Source organism: Echiichthys vipera, assembly GCF_963691815.1.
Source record: "Echiichthys vipera genome assembly, chromosome: 14".
Taxonomy (NCBI): domain Eukaryota; kingdom Metazoa; phylum Chordata; class Actinopteri; order Perciformes; family Trachinidae; genus Echiichthys; species Echiichthys vipera.
The window spans coordinates 14380406-14402525 of NC_139839.1; the positions used below are offsets into that span (position 1 = coordinate 14380406).

The 22120-nt window shown below is 40.8% G+C and overlaps 1 protein-coding gene across 1 annotated transcript in view; it reads right to left on the minus strand.

Annotated features, from left to right (window-relative positions):
- Positions 1 to 15847, minus strand: part of mtus2a (microtubule associated tumor suppressor candidate 2a) — a gene marked incomplete at both ends in the record, with an annotated part of 49526 nt that extends 33679 nt beyond the window's left edge. The window contains 3 exons of the mRNA XM_083927284.1: positions 8213 to 8461; positions 12014 to 12272; positions 13811 to 15847. Coding sequence (XP_083783410.1) covers positions 8213 to 8461; positions 12014 to 12272; positions 13811 to 15847 — 2545 coding nt within the window. The remainder of the gene's footprint in view (positions 1 to 8212; positions 8462 to 12013; positions 12273 to 13810) is intronic.
- Positions 15848 to 22120: the final 6273 nt, after the last annotated feature.

The window sequence follows — 22120 nt, forward strand, 5'->3', positions numbered from 1 at the left end:
AAGTATGTGCGAAACAAATACACAAAGCAGGAAGAGGAAGAGTAAATGATGGAGTTGGGTCGTCAGATGTTTGAAATAGAAGAATGCTGTGTATGTTAAAACAGACATTGGAATGTGTGCGATTAGAGAGTGACAAAGGGATGTATTTCATTAACGGTTAGAGCAAGCTGATATGCATCACTGAAGCCAATAATGGATAAGAGTGTGAGGAAGATAAGGAAGAGGGAAGGAAGAGGCTGGCTGTATGGGATCAGGATGAAGCAAACAAAATAATATAAAAAGAACTACAAAGAGGAGCCAGTAGCAAGCACAGAATATTATTAAGAAGACAGATAAAAAATTGCCAAAGATATTAAAAATTGACCATGAGCAAGAAGCAACAGCTGAGGAAAAAAATACTGCAGGGTTTTCCAGATCAGTGGGAGGTAATTTTATTGGAGCACTACACCTCACACCAAAACCAATATCAGTAGAGTAATGCTCACTCTTATATATCAGTTCTATACAACGACTAAAAAGGAAACAAATTGGTCGGAGGTTTCTATGTGCATCCTTAGAGTTTTCCTTGGCGTATGTGGAAAATGGCAATGAAGCTGAAAGTTGTGTTTTAATTTGATTGAAAAATAGTAATAAATAAATAAATAATACTGTAGCATAAACCATTCTGTGCTTGTCAGCTAAATCAGAACATCAAAAAGAAACTCCTAAAGGAACTGATCATGGCGTAGCAGTCTGTCCAGGTTGAGTACAGTACAAGTGGCACACAGCCAGGCGAACACACAGTCACAGCACAGCTTGAAGTGCTGACGGGCCAAAGAAATAGCTCTTATTCTTCAAAAAACATATAGCCCCTGGGAAGCAAGTGAATGAAACATGTACTCCATGTTAAAAAAACTGACTCATTGGAATATTTAGGGGCTAGCTGATGAGCTATAAATTGAAACTAAGGGTTAAAACATGAAATAATCTAATACCAGAGATTTTATAGATTTTGTTTTTATAGTTTTATTAGATTTTGAAGTCTAACTTTAATTGTGCCTGCCTTATAAGAATACATGTTCTCACAGACTCACATCTCAAAGATGTCAGCTTCATTCTGCGCTGTTCTGTACAGGAGACATTGTGTGTCATTAAGCTTGAAGTACGTCTTCATTAGAGCCTACAATTTGTCCTGCTTATTAATCGTTGCTTCCTGTCATTCGTTTGAAGCTGTTTTTAGCTGTCAAGCTGTCACTCTCCATCCATCAGTCTTTAAGCAAGGGACACTTTGTTCCCTATTAATCTTGCGTTCCTTCATATTTTTACTATGCTCACAGTATATGCACACATCGTCTGCATAAAGTTTAATGCTGTCACGAGAGAAATATGGAAATCTGTCTAAACACTAAAGCAGCATGTTTCCCTTCCATTTTGCCAAAAGATAAACGGTACACTTAAATTACATGCAAATCAGTGTGGTGTCTGTGGGTTAAAGGTTTTAATTTTTTTTTTTTAAAGAAACACTACCTTAACTCAAAAAACTTCATAAAGGCTGTAAAACTGTGCAAAACTGTGTTTCTTGAATGATATTGGAAACAATAAGGTCTGCAAATGCAAAATACACCAATGTGCATCTGCAGTGATGTGTGTGAAGGTCAAGGTTAAAGCTGCATACATAAAACGCAAAGTAATGACCATGCAGAGACAAGACCTGGGCTGCAGACTGTGAGATAGATTAGATAACACTAGAGCTGACAGCCGCATCAACGGGCCTCCTGATCTCTGCCAGGACCCAGATGTCAGGAGATTAAAGGTTCCGTCCAAACAGAGGGTCATGTATTTCTCCTCTCAGGGTCAACACAAGAGTGACACTTATGCATTTTGGACCAACATTTACCGAAACCGATCAAATAGCATTGTTAGAATGACAACTAACTAAAATACGTTAAAACTGTTCATCGGATCGACTTCACAACCAGCGAAGAACCCGAGGAAGTGCAGTGTCTATGGAACATATGCATTAGTCATACGTTTTGTACACATTGTATAGTGGACTAGAGTGAGGACTTCTACTAAGTGTTACCCCGTTGATCGGCATGCTGAGTACAGCTCGATTTCTGTCGCTTGCTACCAGGGGTGAAAGTAAGTCGGTACTGGCCGGTACAGCATACCACTAAAAGATTTGGAGGGGTAACGCTGTACCAGAAAGAAAAATATATTGTCTCTGAAAAAATCGCACTTTCAATTTGACAACACACCTGCTAACGTCAAATTACCAGAAGCAGCACGTTTTCCCCAGTATACATTGCATATAACTTGTTCTGAACTGTCTCTGAATTGTGTCTGAACCTTCCGTACAGCGTTTCACTCGACGGACAATGAGCGAGAAAGTGCAGGTACTGCTCATCCATCCTGCGCCAACATGTGCAGCTAATTTCCAGAGTGTTTTAGTAGACAGAAGTTTGTTGCAAAGTCTACCAAATAAAAACAACATATACAGAAAAATATGTTGATGTTTCAATATTCTGTTTTTATGAGTGCAGTGTTTCGCTGGTCAGTCAACAAGCGAGCAGCCCATGTACGGTTTAACCAGATATTGTGCCAGCGTGCGCAGCTGGTAATCAAAGTGCTTTTGCAGACAGACCCTGAGACTTTCCCACTAGCATTGTAATAAAAAGTACTAGAGTGATAAGAAGTCCTGGTGAAAGCTTGATTAAGTAGACTCACTATGCGCACTATTGGTCAATATGATAGCAAGAAATAAAAACTACTTTCACCCCTGCTTGCCACAGTACATTCAAGAACAACACAGTTAAGAACAGATGAAGAAAGAGAGACTGGAAATATTACATTTTAAACTTAAATGCAAACCAAGCTTTTAAAAGGCAAACCTTTATTCCTAAAAATAGCCTGGTCCCAAATGTATTGCTCAGTATCCAAGGAAGCGCAGTGTCGAGTGTAAAGTTGTTTGGATGAGCGGTTTTCAAAAGGATTTAGCTAAATCCTAATTTTGCATCATACATTCTAAAATCTTTCTCACAGTGTTGTTGATGAAGTTATCTCGCAAAAAAGGAAAAGAATATATTACAAAAAGGATTCTCTAAAACTAAAAGCTTCACAGGATGAAACCTTTTTTTTTTTTTTTTTTTGCACTTTGATAGGGACCACACTAAAATGAGAGCGTTAAAAGCTATAAGCTAAAAAGCCTATACGTGCTGTGGAACAAGAAGTAATTTATTGACAATGTAAAAAGAAAAGAGTGTAGCTCAGAAGGGAAGAGTATGAGAAACAGGAATGCTATCATGTAAATGTAAATGGTATCACACGTTTCTTTTTTTTTTAATTATACTACATACATTAACATACACAACATCACCTATGAGTACTGATTATAATCTGTATATTTTACTTACTTATCTGATTTGATGCTTTCACATTCCCAATATTTTAGTCTGGACCATCAGTTAAGCTTATAAACAATGATTAACACAGAGCTGGATGAAATACTGGGAGTTTATCAGTTAACGAACAGGCCCATTTAGCCCATCCTCCCTGTCAAAGCTCTGCTTCTTCAATAAATGTCTGCCATGTTAGTTTTACTCTCCTCAACCGCAGAATGGCAGCTATATCTAATTGGCCCATCTAATTTGCTGCTCTACTAGTGTGTGCTTGTGCGTGTGTATAAACATGTTTGTGCATATCTGTGCGTGCATGCACCATAGAAACCATCTGTTCACAGTGAGCTAGCATGAGTCACAGACCAGATCTGAGCCATGGCATCTGGGGTATGGCTTCCACTCTCCTCCCTGCGCCAATCCCTCCATGCATCTCTCTTTCCGCTCTCTTTTCCTTCCTCTCTCCTCAATGCTCATTTTGTCTCATTGAATTTTCTTCCATCACCGCATCTCCCTTCACCTGTTTGCTCATTTTTCTCTTCCGTTATCTGATTTTCACTGAAAGAGAAGATAGATAGAGGTGATAATGCCCTAATAATACAAAGTTTGTTTTGGCGATTGAGTTTCAATCATGGAGTCAGTGTGGCTCAAAAGCACAGGCTTCATCAGCCTTGATCTGGCTTCTAATCTCAGCTATGTAATGGAGTCTGTCAATCATAACGGAATTAACACGGTATCCCCATAGGTTTCTTACAATCATGGGTGCTCTGTTTTTAATGCACATGCAATACACACATCCCTGAAACACCTTAGGGGATGTCAGCGAATGGGCTAAAGGGAGGATTGGGTTAATGGCTCATCAATGTCATATAGAGTAACCTATAGCCCCCTTAGAAGCTAAACAAACACAAACATAATTGCATGCATACTATACGCAAACAGGCGATAAGAATCAAAGCCAGTTTAGGTCAATGTGGGGTGTGTAAGTGATTTTCATTTTAGTCTCCAGTATATGTAATTTGTTTCACCTCAAATAATCTAGCATGTATCTTGAAGGCTAGTAGTTTTTATTTCACAATAAAAAACTTCTTTACACAAACATAAAAGGGTTGGTACACTGCCAACACAGTGTGTTTGAATTTAATTTCATTTGTGGTGTTCACAGCATTGGATATCATTAGAACAAGCTGTCAACACTTTATATTGGAACGAGTTTCTATCTGAAAAATAGTCCCTTTAAAATTTGAAAGTATGTTCAGTGGATTATTCCAAGTACAGCATCTTTTATATCTCTTCCCCGATACAATGTCCCTGCATTGTATCGGGGAAGAGATATAAAAGATGCTGTTGAATTCTTTTGTATTTTATTTTGAGTGCCACAAACAAAATTCAATTTAATGCTGTCATTGGGGCGTAGGTAGAGACTGTGAGGTAATTTGTGAGCCCTTTTAACATTGTGATTCTAAACTAATATCTGTGCAAATTAGTTCATTCTCCCAATCCACATAGTCTTCCTCTGCCTCTCCACTCAGACACACCATTGCTCATACACACATATACACATGTCCACGTTTTCCATTGATCAGAGCAGGTTGACGAGCTACGACAGCGGGGAGTTTAAACTCCAGGGATCCTTCCCCTAACCCACTTTAGGATTGCCCAGCAATCCTTTCCGCCCCACCGCTCTATTCCTTAATGATTTCTACTATCATCCAGAGCCCTAATGAAGTCTGTTTTGCTTGCTGATCAATGGGGATAACGAATAACTGAGCCTGGCTTTTCTTCTCTCTGTTCCAGTAGGAGGAACTGGCTCCCCCGACATCCCTGATGCAAGCATGTGTGAGAATTCATCTGTCAATCTGTATGTACTTTGATCAGAGTTGGAGCGTGATGAGATGGGGCAATGATCCCAAAGTGAGTGAGAAAAATCACAGTATCATAAACAACACACCATGCACACTTCACATACTTTCCAACACCTGCACAAATAAACACAGATTAAACAGAAACAGAGCCTTTGAAAATGAAACAAAAGGTTGTTTACCACTCTCACTTAACTGTTCCATACCCATCCGTATTTCACCATCTTGCAGTCTACAAATGGATTTGTGCAGTCACTCAGAAACCTGCACCAATTTTAAGCACAGTGCCTCGAGGATTTCCAAAATGCAATTGGATAAATTTGACAATATCTAAAATTCAAATCAGGGAATAGTTTAACTTTGAGCGAAATGTCACCCCTTATTTTTCGGCTTTTCTAAATTGTCCCAAGGACAAAAATAAAAAAACTTACACCACCAAAAACAACATTTCATATTCCTGCAATACTGAAACTTTGCAGTTAAGGCTCTGGGTAACTTTTGATATGTGGCCTGTTTCATACACAGTAGTTTTCCAGGGAACAATCTGAACAGCCAAATTTATAACAACTGACTCCAGGTCCACAAAAGACAAGAAAAGACATTTTTTCATTATCATTCATTTCGTCCCAAAGAAAAGCCAAAAAAGAAAAAACAGACCCTCCCCTGGTTAAAGCTCAACAAGTGCTCACAGGGAGTGAGGGATCAACAGTCAAGCCCAGTTTAGTCCGGAAGTTTATATGCCTCACAGTAAAAGGGCACAAGACCCCCCCCCCCCCCCCCCCACACACACACACACACATATAAATGAACATCAAAGGCTCTTCATCTTTAGCCTCTCATCTCTATCATCCTTGATTCCATTTTGGTCTCACCGTGCACCGAGCAGCAGCAGTTTCACAGCAGGAAAGCGAACATTGTGCTGCAGGCGATACTTTTAAACTTCTAGTTGCTCTGCTGGCAGGTGTTCCGGTGTGTGTGTGTGTGTGTGTGTGTGTGTGTGTGTGTGTTTACAGATTTAATATTATAAAGTGGTCAAAATACTTATAGAGGTTTGGACTACAGGTAATAGTTTACTAAAGTAAATCTGAACATTAATATTGACAGCTGTCTGGATAGATTATGCTAACAAGCAAGAGTTTCAGTCACAATTATATTGTGTATATTTATCTTTGGGATTGAGTGGAAGCACTTGCAGTAACAAAGAGTCACATTAAATCTGATGTATGTTGCTGAGAATAGATGTGTGATATTTGGCCAGAATGATACAGCATTCATCATTCTCATTTAATTGATTCAGGATATTGATATTTGCAAGGTAATTCATTTATAAGGGTACTGTACAAATCAGGCTATTATCTGGAGGAAAGGGAGGGGCAAATTCAATACTGTTGTTAATTAAGTTGCATTTGTCAACAAGCCAAAACGTAAATAGAAAAATCAAAATACATAGCTACAAGCGGCAGTTGATGGCATGCAAGTACCCAAGTGCCATGGAAACTGTGTTTTCCAGCTCATTACTGTAGTGCACTGACACTTTGACTGCACAGATTTAGCTTACATAAAATGCCGGAGGGAAGTAAGTAAGTACTTCGCCACAACTTTTCCAATTTATTTAGATTAAGTTTGAGATATGGGATTTAAAATCTAGGAGATGGTTTTAAAAAATGTTTGACAGTTGGTGGAAACTCCATGCGATCATTCTGTTCATGCATGAGAATAAGCTATAGAGAATAAAAGAAAAACTGAAAAGGCAGAAAGGGAAGAAGAGCACAAGAGAGACGAGAATAAAAGGAGCGTTGCGTATAGTGCTATAGTTGGACAATAATGCTGCAACTAATGATTATTTTCTTAATCATTGATTCGTTGTTTACATACATACATACTCAATGCAACGAGAGAACTACACGCTGTTATCCGAACATGCAAAAACAATTGATACAAATAATGACAAAATCAATGTCTAGGCCTATATGAAACAGGTATAACAAGCTTTGTATACATGAAAATCGCCACATTTATACCACTTATACCACTAAAAATGTGCTTCCCCCACATTACTACACCGTTTGTTTTCATTTCCAACCAATGGTAGAGAGAAAAGAGGGATTAAAAAAGTATGAGTACAAAAAGGAGGGAGGCGGGGGGAGGGAAAGGAGCGATGACATAACAGGGGGGGCCTGATGTGCGTGAGAATGGAGCTGCTTACGTCAACTGTAACTGGGAGAGGAAGAGGATGCGTTCCCTATGTAGGTCACATTAAAAACACATGCAGCTACCACAAATTCAGCCACCTAACCGACCAGCCTTGCCAAGAGGCATTGAAATCACTTTGAGTACACCTTTGGGCTCTGCACGACTGTGAAAATTAAAAGCATCTATACTAAACTTTTATCTCTGCTAATACTGACTGACTCTGCAGCACAGACCTAGTTACAGGCCCGCTAAATTACTGATGAGTCCGGGGGAATGAAATCACATGCTCTGTTTTCACATCCATAGTTTCATGCCTTTTTCAGTATATGAGTACACATTGAAACTTGAATGCATGGAAACTTTGTCTAAACTGTTAACAATGGTACAATTGCGCTGGTAATGTCTGTTGCCAGACACATCCCTTAGATTGTGTCCCCATTTGTTATATAAAATGTGGTTTGCAAAGCTGCAGCCCTGCATTTGTTATTGACCTGGAGCTTGTGTATGAAAAAAGAGTTTGAGTGAAGAATAAATTGTAAGTGGGGTGGAGCACAGGAAGAGAAAGCTAACTGTAACATAGTGAATGTGGGAGGGGGATGTTTATACAAATTATATTCATGAGGGGAATTCATAGAAGAAAACAATGAAGAGAGTATGCTGATAAGTACTAAGTGATAAAGTAGGTGTTTGTGAAACTACCATTCATATTAACAAACAAGGTACCAGCACACTCTCACAAACAGTAGCACTGTCGTCGACAGATTTGTAACAGAGAGAACTCACGGTGAGCTGTCCTGCAGGGGTCACTCTGTGCACTGTCGGCTGAGTGGACCGAGGAGACGGAGGACACGCTGGAGCTCCTGACGAAGCCGAAGGCTGCCAGGCGGCCCGGGGGGAGACGGCTGGAGCTGAAACCTGGGGGGCGAAGGCCTGACTGGCTAGATTTGGAAAGCAAAGACCTGGAGGCTGCCGCCTGGGGCTGGGCTGCTGCTGTCGCTGGAGCAGGAGTATGATGGGTGAAAATCTGGTCATCTGTTAGAAATGTACAATGAAGAGTCCTTTTTGAAAACAGAAACGTTACTTTATGCATGTTAAATTTACAAACCATTTCCTGCATTTAATCAATAAAAGTAGCACGATGAATGCATCCATAATGTAACAGAGTAAAAGTAATTTTTTTTCTCTAAAAAAAGTTTTCTAATAAAAACTACTCTGACAAGTACAATTTACTCAAAAGTTACTTGAGTACATGTAACAGAGCACATGTAACATGTTACTACTGATGCTCAGCTTGTTTGAGCTGCAGCGTACGGTGCTGACCGGACAGCACCGCAAGAATTGTGTGTGAGTATGTGTGTGTGTATTTGAGTTACTACTGTAAACTCATAAACACTCACATACGAACGAAATGCAGGTGATTCAGCACAGGTGTGTGTGTGTGTGTGTGTGTGTGTGTTTGTTTCCCCTGTGAATCATTCATCATCATCCTGTGTTGACTAAGCTCTCAGTGGGCACCAGGAAGTTTTCTAGGTTATGAATCCGACTGCTACAGCAAGCAAATGTAATAACAATATACACAACAACCTGCTAACAGCTGCCTTTGGCTCAGGCTGTGCGTTCGCAGACTGGGCTGTCAGCCAGCACCGTTATGACGTTCAAAATGACACCCACAATTTAAGCCACAGACAATATATCTTTCCAATACATACATTGTGTTGGCCTGCCTTTATAATTCATTACATAATCAGCAATCCCTCATTAATATAGGTATTACAGTGATTCTAAATGCATCAAAGCTGTGGCTCTATCGTTCAGGTTTCTGGCCTTTAAAACCAGAAAAGAAAATTAAAGGTGGCTTAAAAGAGAGCGGAAAAGGAAGGAGAGAGATTGTTACAGAGCAAGAGAGAGAGAAAAGAAAGTGAATCAAAGAGAGAATGGAGAAAAAGAAAGTAATCATAGCTCCATAGTGGCAGCATGAGTCGTGGGGAGAAATCCTCCCTCTCGGTAATCTATGGTTTCCAACAGCAAAACAGAGGAAATGTGTCAGCATGCACAACCAACACTGCACACACACAGGGGGCAGTGGGCAAATCCTTGGATAGAATCCCCATCTTGGCTACCCCAGTCTACAGTATGAGGTTTAGATCCTGGGCAGAAGAGGACCATTATCCCCTGCTGGCTGCAGAGATAAGGTAAGCAGCCGTCCTTTCCTCAACTGTTTGGCACAGCTGTGTGCTTCAGTACATGCTACAGGGTAACCACCACATCAATACAAGAACGAAAGAACTCCGAGAGGGAGAATACAAGCTCTGTTGGTAGAGAAAAACATCATCAGTGCCGTTTATCACCTATTTCCCTCTTCCTCAGTATCAGTCTGTGTGCCATGCGGCCTGTTTATTAGATTGGAGCTCGCTCCTCTTGAGTGAGAAGGTCAGGATCATTAAAGATAAATGTCCTCATTTCCCTCTTGCTTCCCACCACTCCATTCATCCCCTCTGAGAGACGAGGGAGAGGAGTGAGCCTGACAAACATCTTCAACCTAGATATCCCGGACCTGAGCTCCTGCTAAATGAAGATACACATTATTCATAACAATCGAAAAAGGAATAGGAAGAAGATGGAATTATTAATATGTCTTTGAATGTCCTTCTCTCTTTCTATTTGTCATAATTTTCTATTCTTTTAGCTTTTTTTCTCACATGTGTCCCTTTATTTTTCTAGACGTTTAGGGATTTTATTGCTTTTTTAAAAAAAAAATTATCAAAAATGCTGAAGAATTTCACACACAGCAAAGGGCTGTGGGACTAATTTGAAGCCAAGGACTCAGCCTGCAACGGACACAATCTACTGGGTGAGCTAAAGGTCACCCCACTGTCACTTTCTTATTCCATAAACTGCACCTGCAAAATACACTCTATCTGATAAAGCAACTCTCAAAAAGTACAAAAAATAAAGGGCCACAATTTATTTTTTATAAGTGTGGATTTGCGAATGCATGATAAATCATAAAACCCTGGGTGTTTTCCTGAGCTTGCAGTTGTCTCACTTCAGCCATTCGGAATATTTGAATAAAACCCACTTTACTCTCCTCTTAGGTCGGAAACACTACCTACAGTCTCTCATCAACCCCCCTGAGAAGGGAAAACCTCTCCATCCATTGGCTTTTCTTGGCAGGAGAACCACCTAACTTGGGATGTATTATGTAAATTGAGCTCCGAAAAAGTCAATGAGACAGGCTAAGCACTATAATGACCGACTGATTTTAATTGTAACCCATGGTGAATTGTGGCAACCTGCATGGAACTCCTCCACAACGCGTCACATTGCATGTTATTAAATGTGTTACTTGAATGCATAGTCATTTCTTACAGAGAGCTGCTTGAGCAAAGCACAAGGCTTCGCTGCTGTGAGGATGGGAGGATGAGAGCCTCACTATGCAGAAGTTACATGTATAGTACATCACAAACGTCCTGTCCTGTAAGTAAATGATCCTCATTATCGTAACAACGGAGAGTTTTAAACCGATACAGTAATTATGTGAGTAGTTAGAGTACTTTGACTGCCTTATATAGTATAATTGCATTATGTGTATGCAACATAGCACTTTCCTTTATAAAAACCTTAAAGGTTGTAATACACAGAGATGAAAAGAAGAAAGGGAAAATAAAGCGCTCATTGAAACACTGTTAAGAGTTACAGCTCAGATTTCTCTGGGGGAATAATGAACACAACAGTAAAAAAACAGCAGAAATCCCACGATCATAACATAACCTATAAACACAAGATGCTACATATACAGTTAATATTCTAGCTAGTGTTTATCCATGGTACAGCAAGGATGAGAGATGATTCCAGCAGGAAGATACTGATGTTACTTAAACGTTAATTGCTCTGCACTTCAAAGCCAGTAGTTCCCAGAAGACCAAACAAAACTGAGACACCACATAATGTATTAATATGGATTAGGATTGGGAAGCTGCATAACACAATGCTGATCAATTCTGTATGTGCACTTTTGGATTATGTGTAGGTCAGTGTGTGCATGCTCACGTATGTTTCTGTGTATTGTAACTGTGTGTCAGGTTTATTGCAGAGCAGATCAAATATACATGGATATGATAAATGGCATAGCCTCCAGCAGTGTGCAGGGCCATGAGCAAATGTAATACATGTTTATTCCAGCGACAGTCGAGCTATAATGTGAATCTGACTTCAGCGGTCAGAGGTGGTATCTGAATCATGTGAATTAGACATTTGCTGGGTGTTTATTTATTTATTTCGTTTTGTAGATGGCAGCCTTCTGAAGCAGACAAAAAGTCCCCTTGGAGTATTTCTTTCCTAAAACCCTCCAATCGGATCAGTCAAAAGGAATCTTTTGGAGATGGGAGTCCCACCACTGCTTATTGCTACTAAGGAGAAGAGAGATATGGTACTCCTCTGGTGTGTCAAATTTTAGGTGGGAAAAAATAAACTCTGACATATACTTGAGCTCAAAAGAGGCCCTCTCTCCGTCTGGTATTCTTTTTTTTTTTTTTGTGAGAAAATATAAAGCTACTTAAAAAACATAATGGGGAAATCTCTTACCTGTGTTATCTTGACATTTCACACTGGTCGCTGGGCTGACGGGTTGGACTGGCTGGCTGAAGACCAGTGCTGACCTCTGAGTTTGACCAGGTCCTCTGACCTTGGCTGAGCCTGTAGTAGTCCTGTTGACAGCTCCCAGACCCAGACGCAGACCTCTGCCAGAGCGCAGGAGACTGCTGCTCCCTCCGGTCTGAGCGGCCGTCCGTGACTGCAGCGCATCCTCAGCAGAAGTCCCTTTAAAACTGGCAGACCTTCCCAGCTAGAGATCAAATAATGAAATTGACTTTATCCAAAGTCTGTGAAAAACATATATACTAAAAATGTAATTTATACTAAAAAATATATACTATAAAAATAAATATTAAGTATGTCCAGCAAAGGGTTAAAGTTAATGTGAATAATAAAATAGTGGGAGAGTACTTTGATACATGCATGTTGCTATAACTGTAACACAGATATAAACAGTGTCCCAATAAAATGTGTGTGTTCTCTAAAGTCCATGGGCTTTTCCTGCTGGTGTTCACTTACATGCTAAAATGTTGTATATTCTGACTGTGGTATTGTGGACAGACTAGGGAGAAAAACATATGATGCACCCTGTATTCTAAGTAGCAAACACTGTAATATATATATTTTACATCTATTATCTTATCCATATAGACTTAAGTCTCTTTGTCATCAAACATCCTGTATGAACAAAGCAAATTATTAAAATATGATAAGGCTGACAGGTGGAACAGTGGTGTAGTGGTTAGTGCTAACGTGTATGCAGTGATTACAAAGCGTTAAGATACCTCTTGTCCCTGCAGGCTTTTTTCCCCCAGAATTCATTAACTATTTATTTTTGCATGTTGGTGTTTGACACTTTATGAATATGAATTCCAAATGAAGCTATTTAATCAGAATCAATAAGGGATGATTTTAAGGCAACAGCTCTTGAGAGAGTAGGAATATGCAGATCAAGATCTGTGATTACTACATGGTTTAGTGTGGGATAGAAATTATCAACATCAGCTAGTGAGACTGATGTGGAGAATCAACCATTTAACAGGCGACACTTGTCTTTATACTTAATGTATATAAGAAATAATATATATAAGGAAATGTATGCCATAAAGTAATTCTCTGTGTGAGTGTGATTTGATAGTGAATTATGCTGAACCATGGCATGATAGAAAGTCAGTGAGCACAATTCCAAACTATACTGCCCTACAAAGCCTAAGCACTAATAACATGATTTCTGCACATTCCTGGGCTTAAAGTATGGAAGTTAGGATTGGATTTGGATAAAAAAAATATGCAATGAAAAACTAGTAAACCATAATCCATCATTAATGTGCCAAAAATTCATTTGTTGGGACAGTAAACAAACTCAAAACCCATTTATTTGCTTACATTTTTGCATCATTACGGCTTTTTAGTTCAGTATAATAGAAATCAGAATGCAAGCTTCATTCTTCAAAGAAAGATTAATAATATAAATATATTATTTAAAGGCAGACTACACTCTTAAAATGTTCTTTTGTATATCAGTTACTCACCCTGTGTTACCTTGAATTCTTGAAGAGAAAATTGTTTCTCCAATGTGAATGAGAATGGAAAAATGTAGAATGAATTGAAGTAATAGGGGACCACATGATGCAGTCTCCTATTACTTTAATTCTTCATTCTTTGTTCACTGCGGAGGCATGAGTGGAAAAAAAAGCTTCCTCAAAAAATTCAAGATAACACAAGGTCAGTAATTGATATTTAAATGATCATTGAAGCATTCCTTTAAACTAAAGGCTGCATACTCACTTCTGATGGTGCCCCGTAGAAGTTGTCTGCTTTGCTGCCCAGTTTCGGGGGTGCTGTGTGGCTGTGTGTGTGTCCAGGGGGCCTGATACTCCTGCTCATCATTCCTGTTGGGAAGATGTTTGTCTGCATCTCTTGGCGGTACTTGTCATAAAGCAGATTGGAGGCACTTAGCACTGTGGCTCCTCTGGTTTCTGGGTCAGGCTTGGTGATGTCTTTAGGGGTGTCTTTGAAGGAAGTGGGTGTTTGGCCATGTGTGTATGTTGACAGCCTTGATGGCAGAGAGGATACCTGATAAGGTCCGTCAACAGCCTGGGGCTTAAACTGAGGATTCTTACGGACGTAGGTAATGATTTTCGGCCGAACTCCCTTAGGTTTAAGTTTAGGTGATGGGGAGCTCTCTTTGGGGCTTGGATTGTGGTTAGAGCTCTGCTGGTTGTTAAGAGGCGCTTTGGGGATTCCACTTGTGCTTATATTCGTTTTCACTGGTGCTCTCATGCAACTGTTGCCATAGCCCTGAGCTGATGTCGTTACAGCAGGGTTGAATCCTGACGGGATGTGTCTAACCACTCCAGGGACATTCCTGGAAACGAGGTACATGGAGGGTTGCCTGTGTGGTGAACCCTGGGGTGTCCTGAGAGGGGAGTGGGGAGGGGTAGATGATCTGGAATCAACCCCTGTCCTGTTGGGACTAGAGCAATTCCTTCTGTATGTGAGCTGAGTCTGGGGTCTCTTCTCTAAAGTGGAAGGATTTGAAGGACTTAAATTACGCCATACAGTTGTAGCCAGCTGTTTTTCTCCAGGTGGAGCCTCCCTCTGGGATGCCTGGTTGGGCTGCCTGGGCTGTGAGACTCCCGGTGTGTTATACAGACTGGAGAAATCTGATGGTTCACGTAAGGAGGACTTTGTAAACTTTCTATTTGACCCATTACTGTGGGAATCTGGAGAGGGGTTGGGGGAAGAAGCTTGTCCTGTCTCAGCTTGACGAGCATTGGGCTCCGCCAAACTTCTTGCCCTTCCCACCTCTGACTGACAGAGGGGTCTGACAAGCTGTTGTCTTCGTGGTGGCAGGACTCTCTCCTCAAATCCTGCCTTCCTCCTTTGGCCCAGCCCCCCGTCAGAGGACAATCCATTTCTATGACGACTTCCATCGTCCTGTCTATGATCCTGGCTGTAGGATTGAAGATGGCCGTGTTTTTCCTGAGGATGCGATGGTGGGGAGTTCTGGTTGGCATCTACAGGGGCTACCCTTGTTCTAATCTGGGCTGAGGTAGTGTGGTTTGAATTGGGATAAGGGTTGGTCTTGGACAGAGAGACGATAGATTGTACTTCTCTGCTACTATCCAGAGCGCTCGACAGGCTCCCGCTGAGGGAAACGGCTGACAGACTAGACACAAACACATTTGTCTCAGACTTGGATTCCTTTAGACCTCCCTTCCGTCTTTCCCTGTCTCTGCCTGACCTGGTGTCTCTTTTCTCTATTGAGCCTGTCACACATGTGTCTAGCTCTTCAGTGCTATGACAGGCAATCCTCTTCTGCACCTCTTTGCCCCTCTGTACTCTGCTCTCCACTTTGCTGTTGTCGTTGTCATTTCTCCTCACACCGGTCGAAGCAGAGCTGGCAGTTGAGCTTGAGGATATGGACATGGGACCTTCATCTTTTCCATCCCTCATACTTCCTCCATCGTCTTCATCCTCCTCAAACTCCTCCCCCTCTGGATCCCTGTTTCCCGAGAATGTATGCATCTCCTGACACTCCAAAAGCTCAAACTCTCTGAACCCAGACTCCAAACATTGCTGCTCAGAACCCCAAATCACTAACTTGTCAGGGGATTCACTCTGCGAGACCAAAGGAGGGATGGAGCTTGTGCTGTACCCTGTGTCCTGTATCAGTCCTCTTTCTCCTTGATCACCAATCGAAGATAATCGATTGGCATTATTATCCCCAGACTGGGGGAACTGAAGCTGGGTTTTGTTTCCAGTTTTTTCAGTTCTGTCAACATTGACGCTCAGTCCCTGGAAACAAGTTGGGATGCTCATGTTGGACTGATTCTTTTGCTGCGTTCAAAGACACTTGCAGGGTCCTGAGGCCATCTATGGAGTTACAAGTGTCTCTTTCGCTCCCTTTCTCTCCTCTTCAGGGTCTGTGTGATAATGGCCCTCCAGATGATTATTCGAAGGACAAAATGTCATCTCTCTAAACCTTTTTAGTTTCAACTCCCCACTTATCTTGTGAGTTAACAAAGCTGTCTTTGATGGCTCTTCAAGGAGTTGGAAGTCCGCTCAATCTGAAATAAAAAACAAGAAAGGAAAATGTAAGAAAGGGCGACAATTATGGCGGAAATGCATCCACTTCTGTAGAACCCATTCAGTTTTTCCCACCCTGCAGTGCCACTTAATGTGTTTTATATTTAGTCTGGTCTGGGTAGCAGTAATTTCTAAAAGCAGCTGTGCAAAGCTCACACGTTTGAGCTTTTTATTCTCTGCCCATGGGAGTACACTGTAAGCAAAACAGGAAGTGGCAGTCTTGGAAGTATACCTGCTAGGCATTTGTGTCTTAAAAGTCTAATCTTTCATAGTACTAATGTTTATGTCGAAACCAGCGAGAGCAGTACAGCATTGTTGAAATGCAATTATCAAATTATCACTCTTTAGGGAAAGAGAGACGTGATAAGAGTGGCAGATACAGACTGTGAGTGAAGGAAAAACCCCCGGGATATCTGATGAAGACAGGCGAGAAGGAAGAGAGAGGGAAGGGTGTAAAGTGTTTTGTAATGAGCTTTTTTTCCTCAAGAGAGAGAGAAAAATAGAAGGCAGAATGAGGATAGGGTGAAAACATCTGCAATAACAGTACGTTCAAATGGTTTTGGAAGCAAGCTGTGTTTCTAATATCAAGTGCATGCATGTTCCCGACAAGAAAAAAAAATTATGTGTGGATGTCGTCAAGGGTAAGGGATAAATCCATACTGTCGGTCTGCAGGAGGGTTAACACTCTTCTCTCAACATGTCCTTTCTAGCATGCCATATGGCTGATTTAGTCAATGCCACGATTCCATCATACACAGCAACAGGATACTGCTTCTTTTAAAGACAACATTCTGAATGATGTACAGAAGAGTGAGATTTAAAGGCCTGTTTAAAAAAATGAGATCACCATGTCTTATTATAAAGCAGGTCGAAGTAAAATGTTATAAATGTTGTGAAACACGTGAAACGCTCAAAACCGCTCAATCCACAGAGAAATGCACACAATCCGTAATTAGGAAATGTGCCTTTAAACTAGCCTTCAGGACTCCTGTACGGTTGTGGTGTCACAACTGTACTATATACTGTACAGTGCCTTTACAAAGTCATGATACCCTTTTGAAAAAGTCCGTTTTTTGTTTTACAGCCTGAAACGATAATACATAAAAAAAATAGATTTTTCCAGCGGGATTTACACATTTTGCCTTACAACGTTCCAGTGATATATTTTTTTCTTATTTTCTGAAAAGTAATAAAAAAATTAAAACTAGAATAGCAGGGTGGGAAAAGTGATAAGTCCCCAGATTTAATCATTTGTGGAGGCACCTTTTGCTTCAATAACAGCCATCAATCTGTTTGGATATGTCTCTACCAGCTTTGTGCACCTAGAATGATTCTTCCTGCAGAACTGTTCCAGTTCAGTCAAATTCTGAGGTGAGCGGTGATAGACTGCACTCTTCAAGTTCGTTCACAGTTGTTCTGTAGGATTTAGGTCAGGGCTCTGACTAGACATTCACCTTCCTGTCCTTTAGCCACTGTGTTGTTTTTATGGCGGTGTATTTTGGGTCCTTGTTATGCTGGAAAGGGAACCACCTGCCCATTTTCAAGTGTCTAGCAGAGGGCTGCAGGTTTTCCACAAGAATTTGGGTGTACTTAGCAGCATCCGTTTTCCCTTCAATCCTGACCAATTGCAGTCCCTGCTGAAGAGAAACAAGCCCACAACATAATGCTGCCACCACCATGCTTCACTGTTACAGTAGGTATGGTGTGTTTTGGAGTTCAGCCAAAAAAGTAAAATTTTGGTCTCATCTAACCATACAACCTTTTGCCACATGGTATCAGAATCTTCAATATGTTTTTTGGCAGACTGTAAACGATACTCAGTGAGACCATTTTTCAGAAGAGGTTGGGTTAGGTTCTTTATTGTCTCTAAGGTGATAATTGTTTTCACACAAGTCAGTTCTCTTTTCCATGGCAGCATACATTTAAAAAAAAAAAGAGAGGCTTCTTTCTTGCCGCCCTGCCATACATGTAGAACTTGTTGTCACATGCACAGATCAACCAACCTCTGCCATTAAGACTTGTAACTCCTTCAAGGTCACCATGGGCCTCTTGGTAGCTTCCCTGATCATTTTTTTCCCGGCTCGGTCATCCAGTTTGGAGGGGCGGCCCGATCTAGGCAAGGTCTGGGTGGTGCCATATGCCTTCCACTTGACAATATTCTAACGGTGCTAAGAGGGATAGTTAAAGAGTTTGAAACCTTTTTATATCCTTCTCCTAACTTGTGCCTATCCCCAAATTTATCCTGGAGCTCTTATGAAAGCATCTTTCCAACCATGGTGAATTATTATTTGTGTTACCATGCATTACTAGGAGACACCACAATGTCCTGTGGAGGCCAGGTGATTGGCTATACCTGAGAATGTTTATAATGGTTATTCTTAAGGGACTCAACACTTTTCCAACACTGGTATTCTAGTTTTTAATTTTTTATTAATTTTCAGAAATTTTGAAAAAAAAAAATTCACTTGAATGTTTGTGTGCTTGAAAGAGTGAGGGTTAATACAGGTAAAATCAATAAACAACCACAAGTAAAAGAACTCGAGAGAACTCTGGCAACATTAAATGACTCAGTTGTGTTTTCACTCTACTTTCAATCGCTTCATAATTATGCAAAAACTCTTTGAGGAATTATCCTTCTGTCTTGAACCAGACTGCAATATTAATGGACTCCAGTTCAAGGAGAATATATTTTGTTGGTGTTATAACAGCCTCAATTGCAATCACATTCTATTAAAACTGTCTGTTATCTGTCTGTGTTTGCCATGAATGTTGTATATTTAGATCAAATATGTGTCTTCAAACCATCAGGCTGAATATTTGAGTAGTTTCCAAAGTTCAAATAGAACTCCAGCCCTTTAATTATATGTGTGCATTGGGGGAGTGCGTACTCATTAGCAGGTGCCTTCTCCATGTTTCCTGTGGCAGCGATATCAGTGAACTGAGTGAACTGCTAAGAAAGCAGCTCTCACTGCCTGTGGCGCGTCTGATGCTACTCCAATCGGGTGCCGAGCTACAGTTTGTCCAAATGCGCTGGGAAGATAAACATTCAAGGATATGATTTGTATTCCTGAAGGTCATCTTAGAAGCAAATTGAAGTTATTTTCTTGAAGCATCTGTTGATAGGAGCTGTTGTGAGCTGAATAAGGTTTAAAGAAGGTTGTTTGACTCAAGGATTGCGAATATTTGGGATATCAAACAATGTAACACTCTAGAATACCTGTTCACTTGCCACTGTATCATATTTTCTAAAATGATCAGATGTTGATATCAGATATTGGTCAAAATAAACATTTTTTTACTATACTGGTAATAGTCTGCCTGAGATCGGAGATTGCAGAGAGGCAGAGCTATAATTTATTGGAGCAGACAAATAGACAAACATGTATTACTATCCATGCGCTGTCTTCTGTTCTCTCTGTGAACACTGCTAATATTTACCCTTAACTGGTGCACACAATCAAATCATTAGCTAATTATAAAGCACACAATTCGAAGAGGCAGAAAGGGAGGGGAATGGGAGAGGGAGAGAGTGAGAGAATTCTCTGAGAGAACATGGTGGCAGATCAATTACAGCACTGATGTAGTACTGGAGGTTGTGCTGATGACAGCAGTCTGGGGAGGCTGAGCACTAAGCTTGGTCACAGTGGCTGTACCACAATAAGCTGCACAGCACCTCGCAGAGGCAGACAAAGCCGAAATCTGCCGAAACCCCTAACATAAATCATACAGAGAAAAGGAAAAACCTGTCTATGTGCATAAATTGACCTGTTTTGATGATAAAAAAAACATTAAAAAAACAGGTGTATCTTGGGATGCTTCAGGGCATTTGTTTGAGAAATTATTTGACAGGTTCTTCCTTGCTGTCGCACTGCCTCATGTTGGTCACACTTCTTAGACCACGTGGTAAAGTGCTGATGTTTCCGTTGACTGGGATATGAATTATGCAATTACAAGTGTAACAAACGCAGACATCTTTGATCTTCAAGCCCCTTCTCTTTGAGCAGAGGTAACACAGCAAAAAAAGAGAATATACAGGGCGCAGTTTTGGCTGCTGTGTATCCACTGTTGCCAACGGTGCTCCAAGCTCCAGTTATCCCAAATGAATAAATAAGATAAATTTGCCTCAAGGTGATACGGTACCTTGCTACTGAATTTGACTTTGTGCTACTGATTTTGACTTTGTGATGGAATTCATAGCAAACCGGCGAGGACAAGACTGATATTATTCCTGCATACTGTATATATGCATGCTGGGTTGATCTGGGCTGGAATATATAATGACTCAAGACTTTATTTCACCTTTTTCTTGACGAAACTACTTGGTCTGAACTCGTCTGGGAAGATAACAGGTAAAAATAAAAAACAGTTCCGCTCCTGTTGTCATGGTAATGCAATATCCCTGGAAATTGGAGAATACACGTCCTGACCCCTGTGTCTTCCATCAGGAAAAAGGGTCATCGTTAGAAAGAGACGGGCTGTCCTGAAGGTCAGCTTTATGCTTTTACACTCACAGCTCATGCATGCATTCTGCCATAAAATGCTAGATCCAGATATATGCAGCCATGGGAATGCACAGTGCACACAAAAAACACAAAGAGCTGAGTGAAAGCCAGGGTTTTTTTCCCCCTCAACCGGTTACATACTACTCATCTAGGAGCAATCATCTGCACGAGGGTAGATAGACAGATTGCTGAAGTGATGATAGGACGGGGCAGGATAAGACGATATCTCAGCAGTGATCAAATTCAGTGAAGGACTGGAATTGATGGTTTTCACTGGGCTCCTGTCCTATCAAGTGCTGCTTGCCATTCTCAGAAGGTGGAAAATGACAAGCTGAGAATGTGACATGATGAGGGACTCGCTGGAAATAGAGGGAAAAATAAAAATCTAGAGTGGAGTAGAATTTGTCTCCTCTGAATGTGAGTAGGTCTGTGTGGGAGAAAGAATGAGACACAGACTCGAGGTGGCAGAGATGAGACATGCTGATGGATACAAAAAAAGAAGAGGGTTGACGTGGGAGAGTTACTGCTTTCTAATTAGGCTGATGGAAGGGAATACATAATTTGAACCTCTATAATATGAACTATAGCGAAGTGACTTACGGAGCCCAAGAGAGAAGAGTAAAGTAATATTGAAATTCCGTAACCATATAGGTATAATGCTAATAAGTGCTAAACTGCTCCCACCGATAAAACTGGTGGCATATATTTCCATTTCTTACATGTTTTGGTCTGCAGGTAGCCCACATACCAGTGAGCACATACGTAGGCTATTCTTCCCTCTTAGGGACTGTATATGAAAATCATTAGTACGGGAGATGGGCTCAGAGAAGGGGGTGGATTTTTTTTTATTTCTTAATGTTGCTAAGGTAGCCGGGAATTTTAAGGAGAGCAGGGGAGACCCTCAACGTTTTCTCATCCCAGATTCTATAATTTCTCATGTGATTTATGTAAAATAAATTTAAAAAATAAATAAATACTGACATCACAAAGCTAGCTTTTATTTTGAAATTTCAGAGAAATACATTTTAACTGCAAATATTTTTCAAAAGTCAAGCCAGGTAAGAAGTGTAACACACATACATGCATATGAGTCCATTGTGTCTTGCACGACCATACTCACCTGCACAGACACTCACATCAACACATGCACACACACACTCTCAGCGTCTTTGTTGTCGGTCCAGCAGCACATGTGGCTATTACAGAAGCCATTTGTCTTTGGCACTTTGCTTTATTCCACTCCTCCCCCACTGGAGAGTAGACAGGTTTTATAGCTCCTTGGTCCCTGGGGATCCCAGACGACACACACACTCACGTATTCCCCCTGTGCCATCTCTCTTTCATCTACATATACACACACATACTTCTGCAGTGAATTCCAACACACCGAAATAGAAGCAAAAGAGAGGGAGGGAACACAAATGGACAGAGCGGCGACATGTGTGTAACCGTAATTTATGACTCTTGAGTGTTAGCACATGGCATAATTAGATTTAGTGCAGGG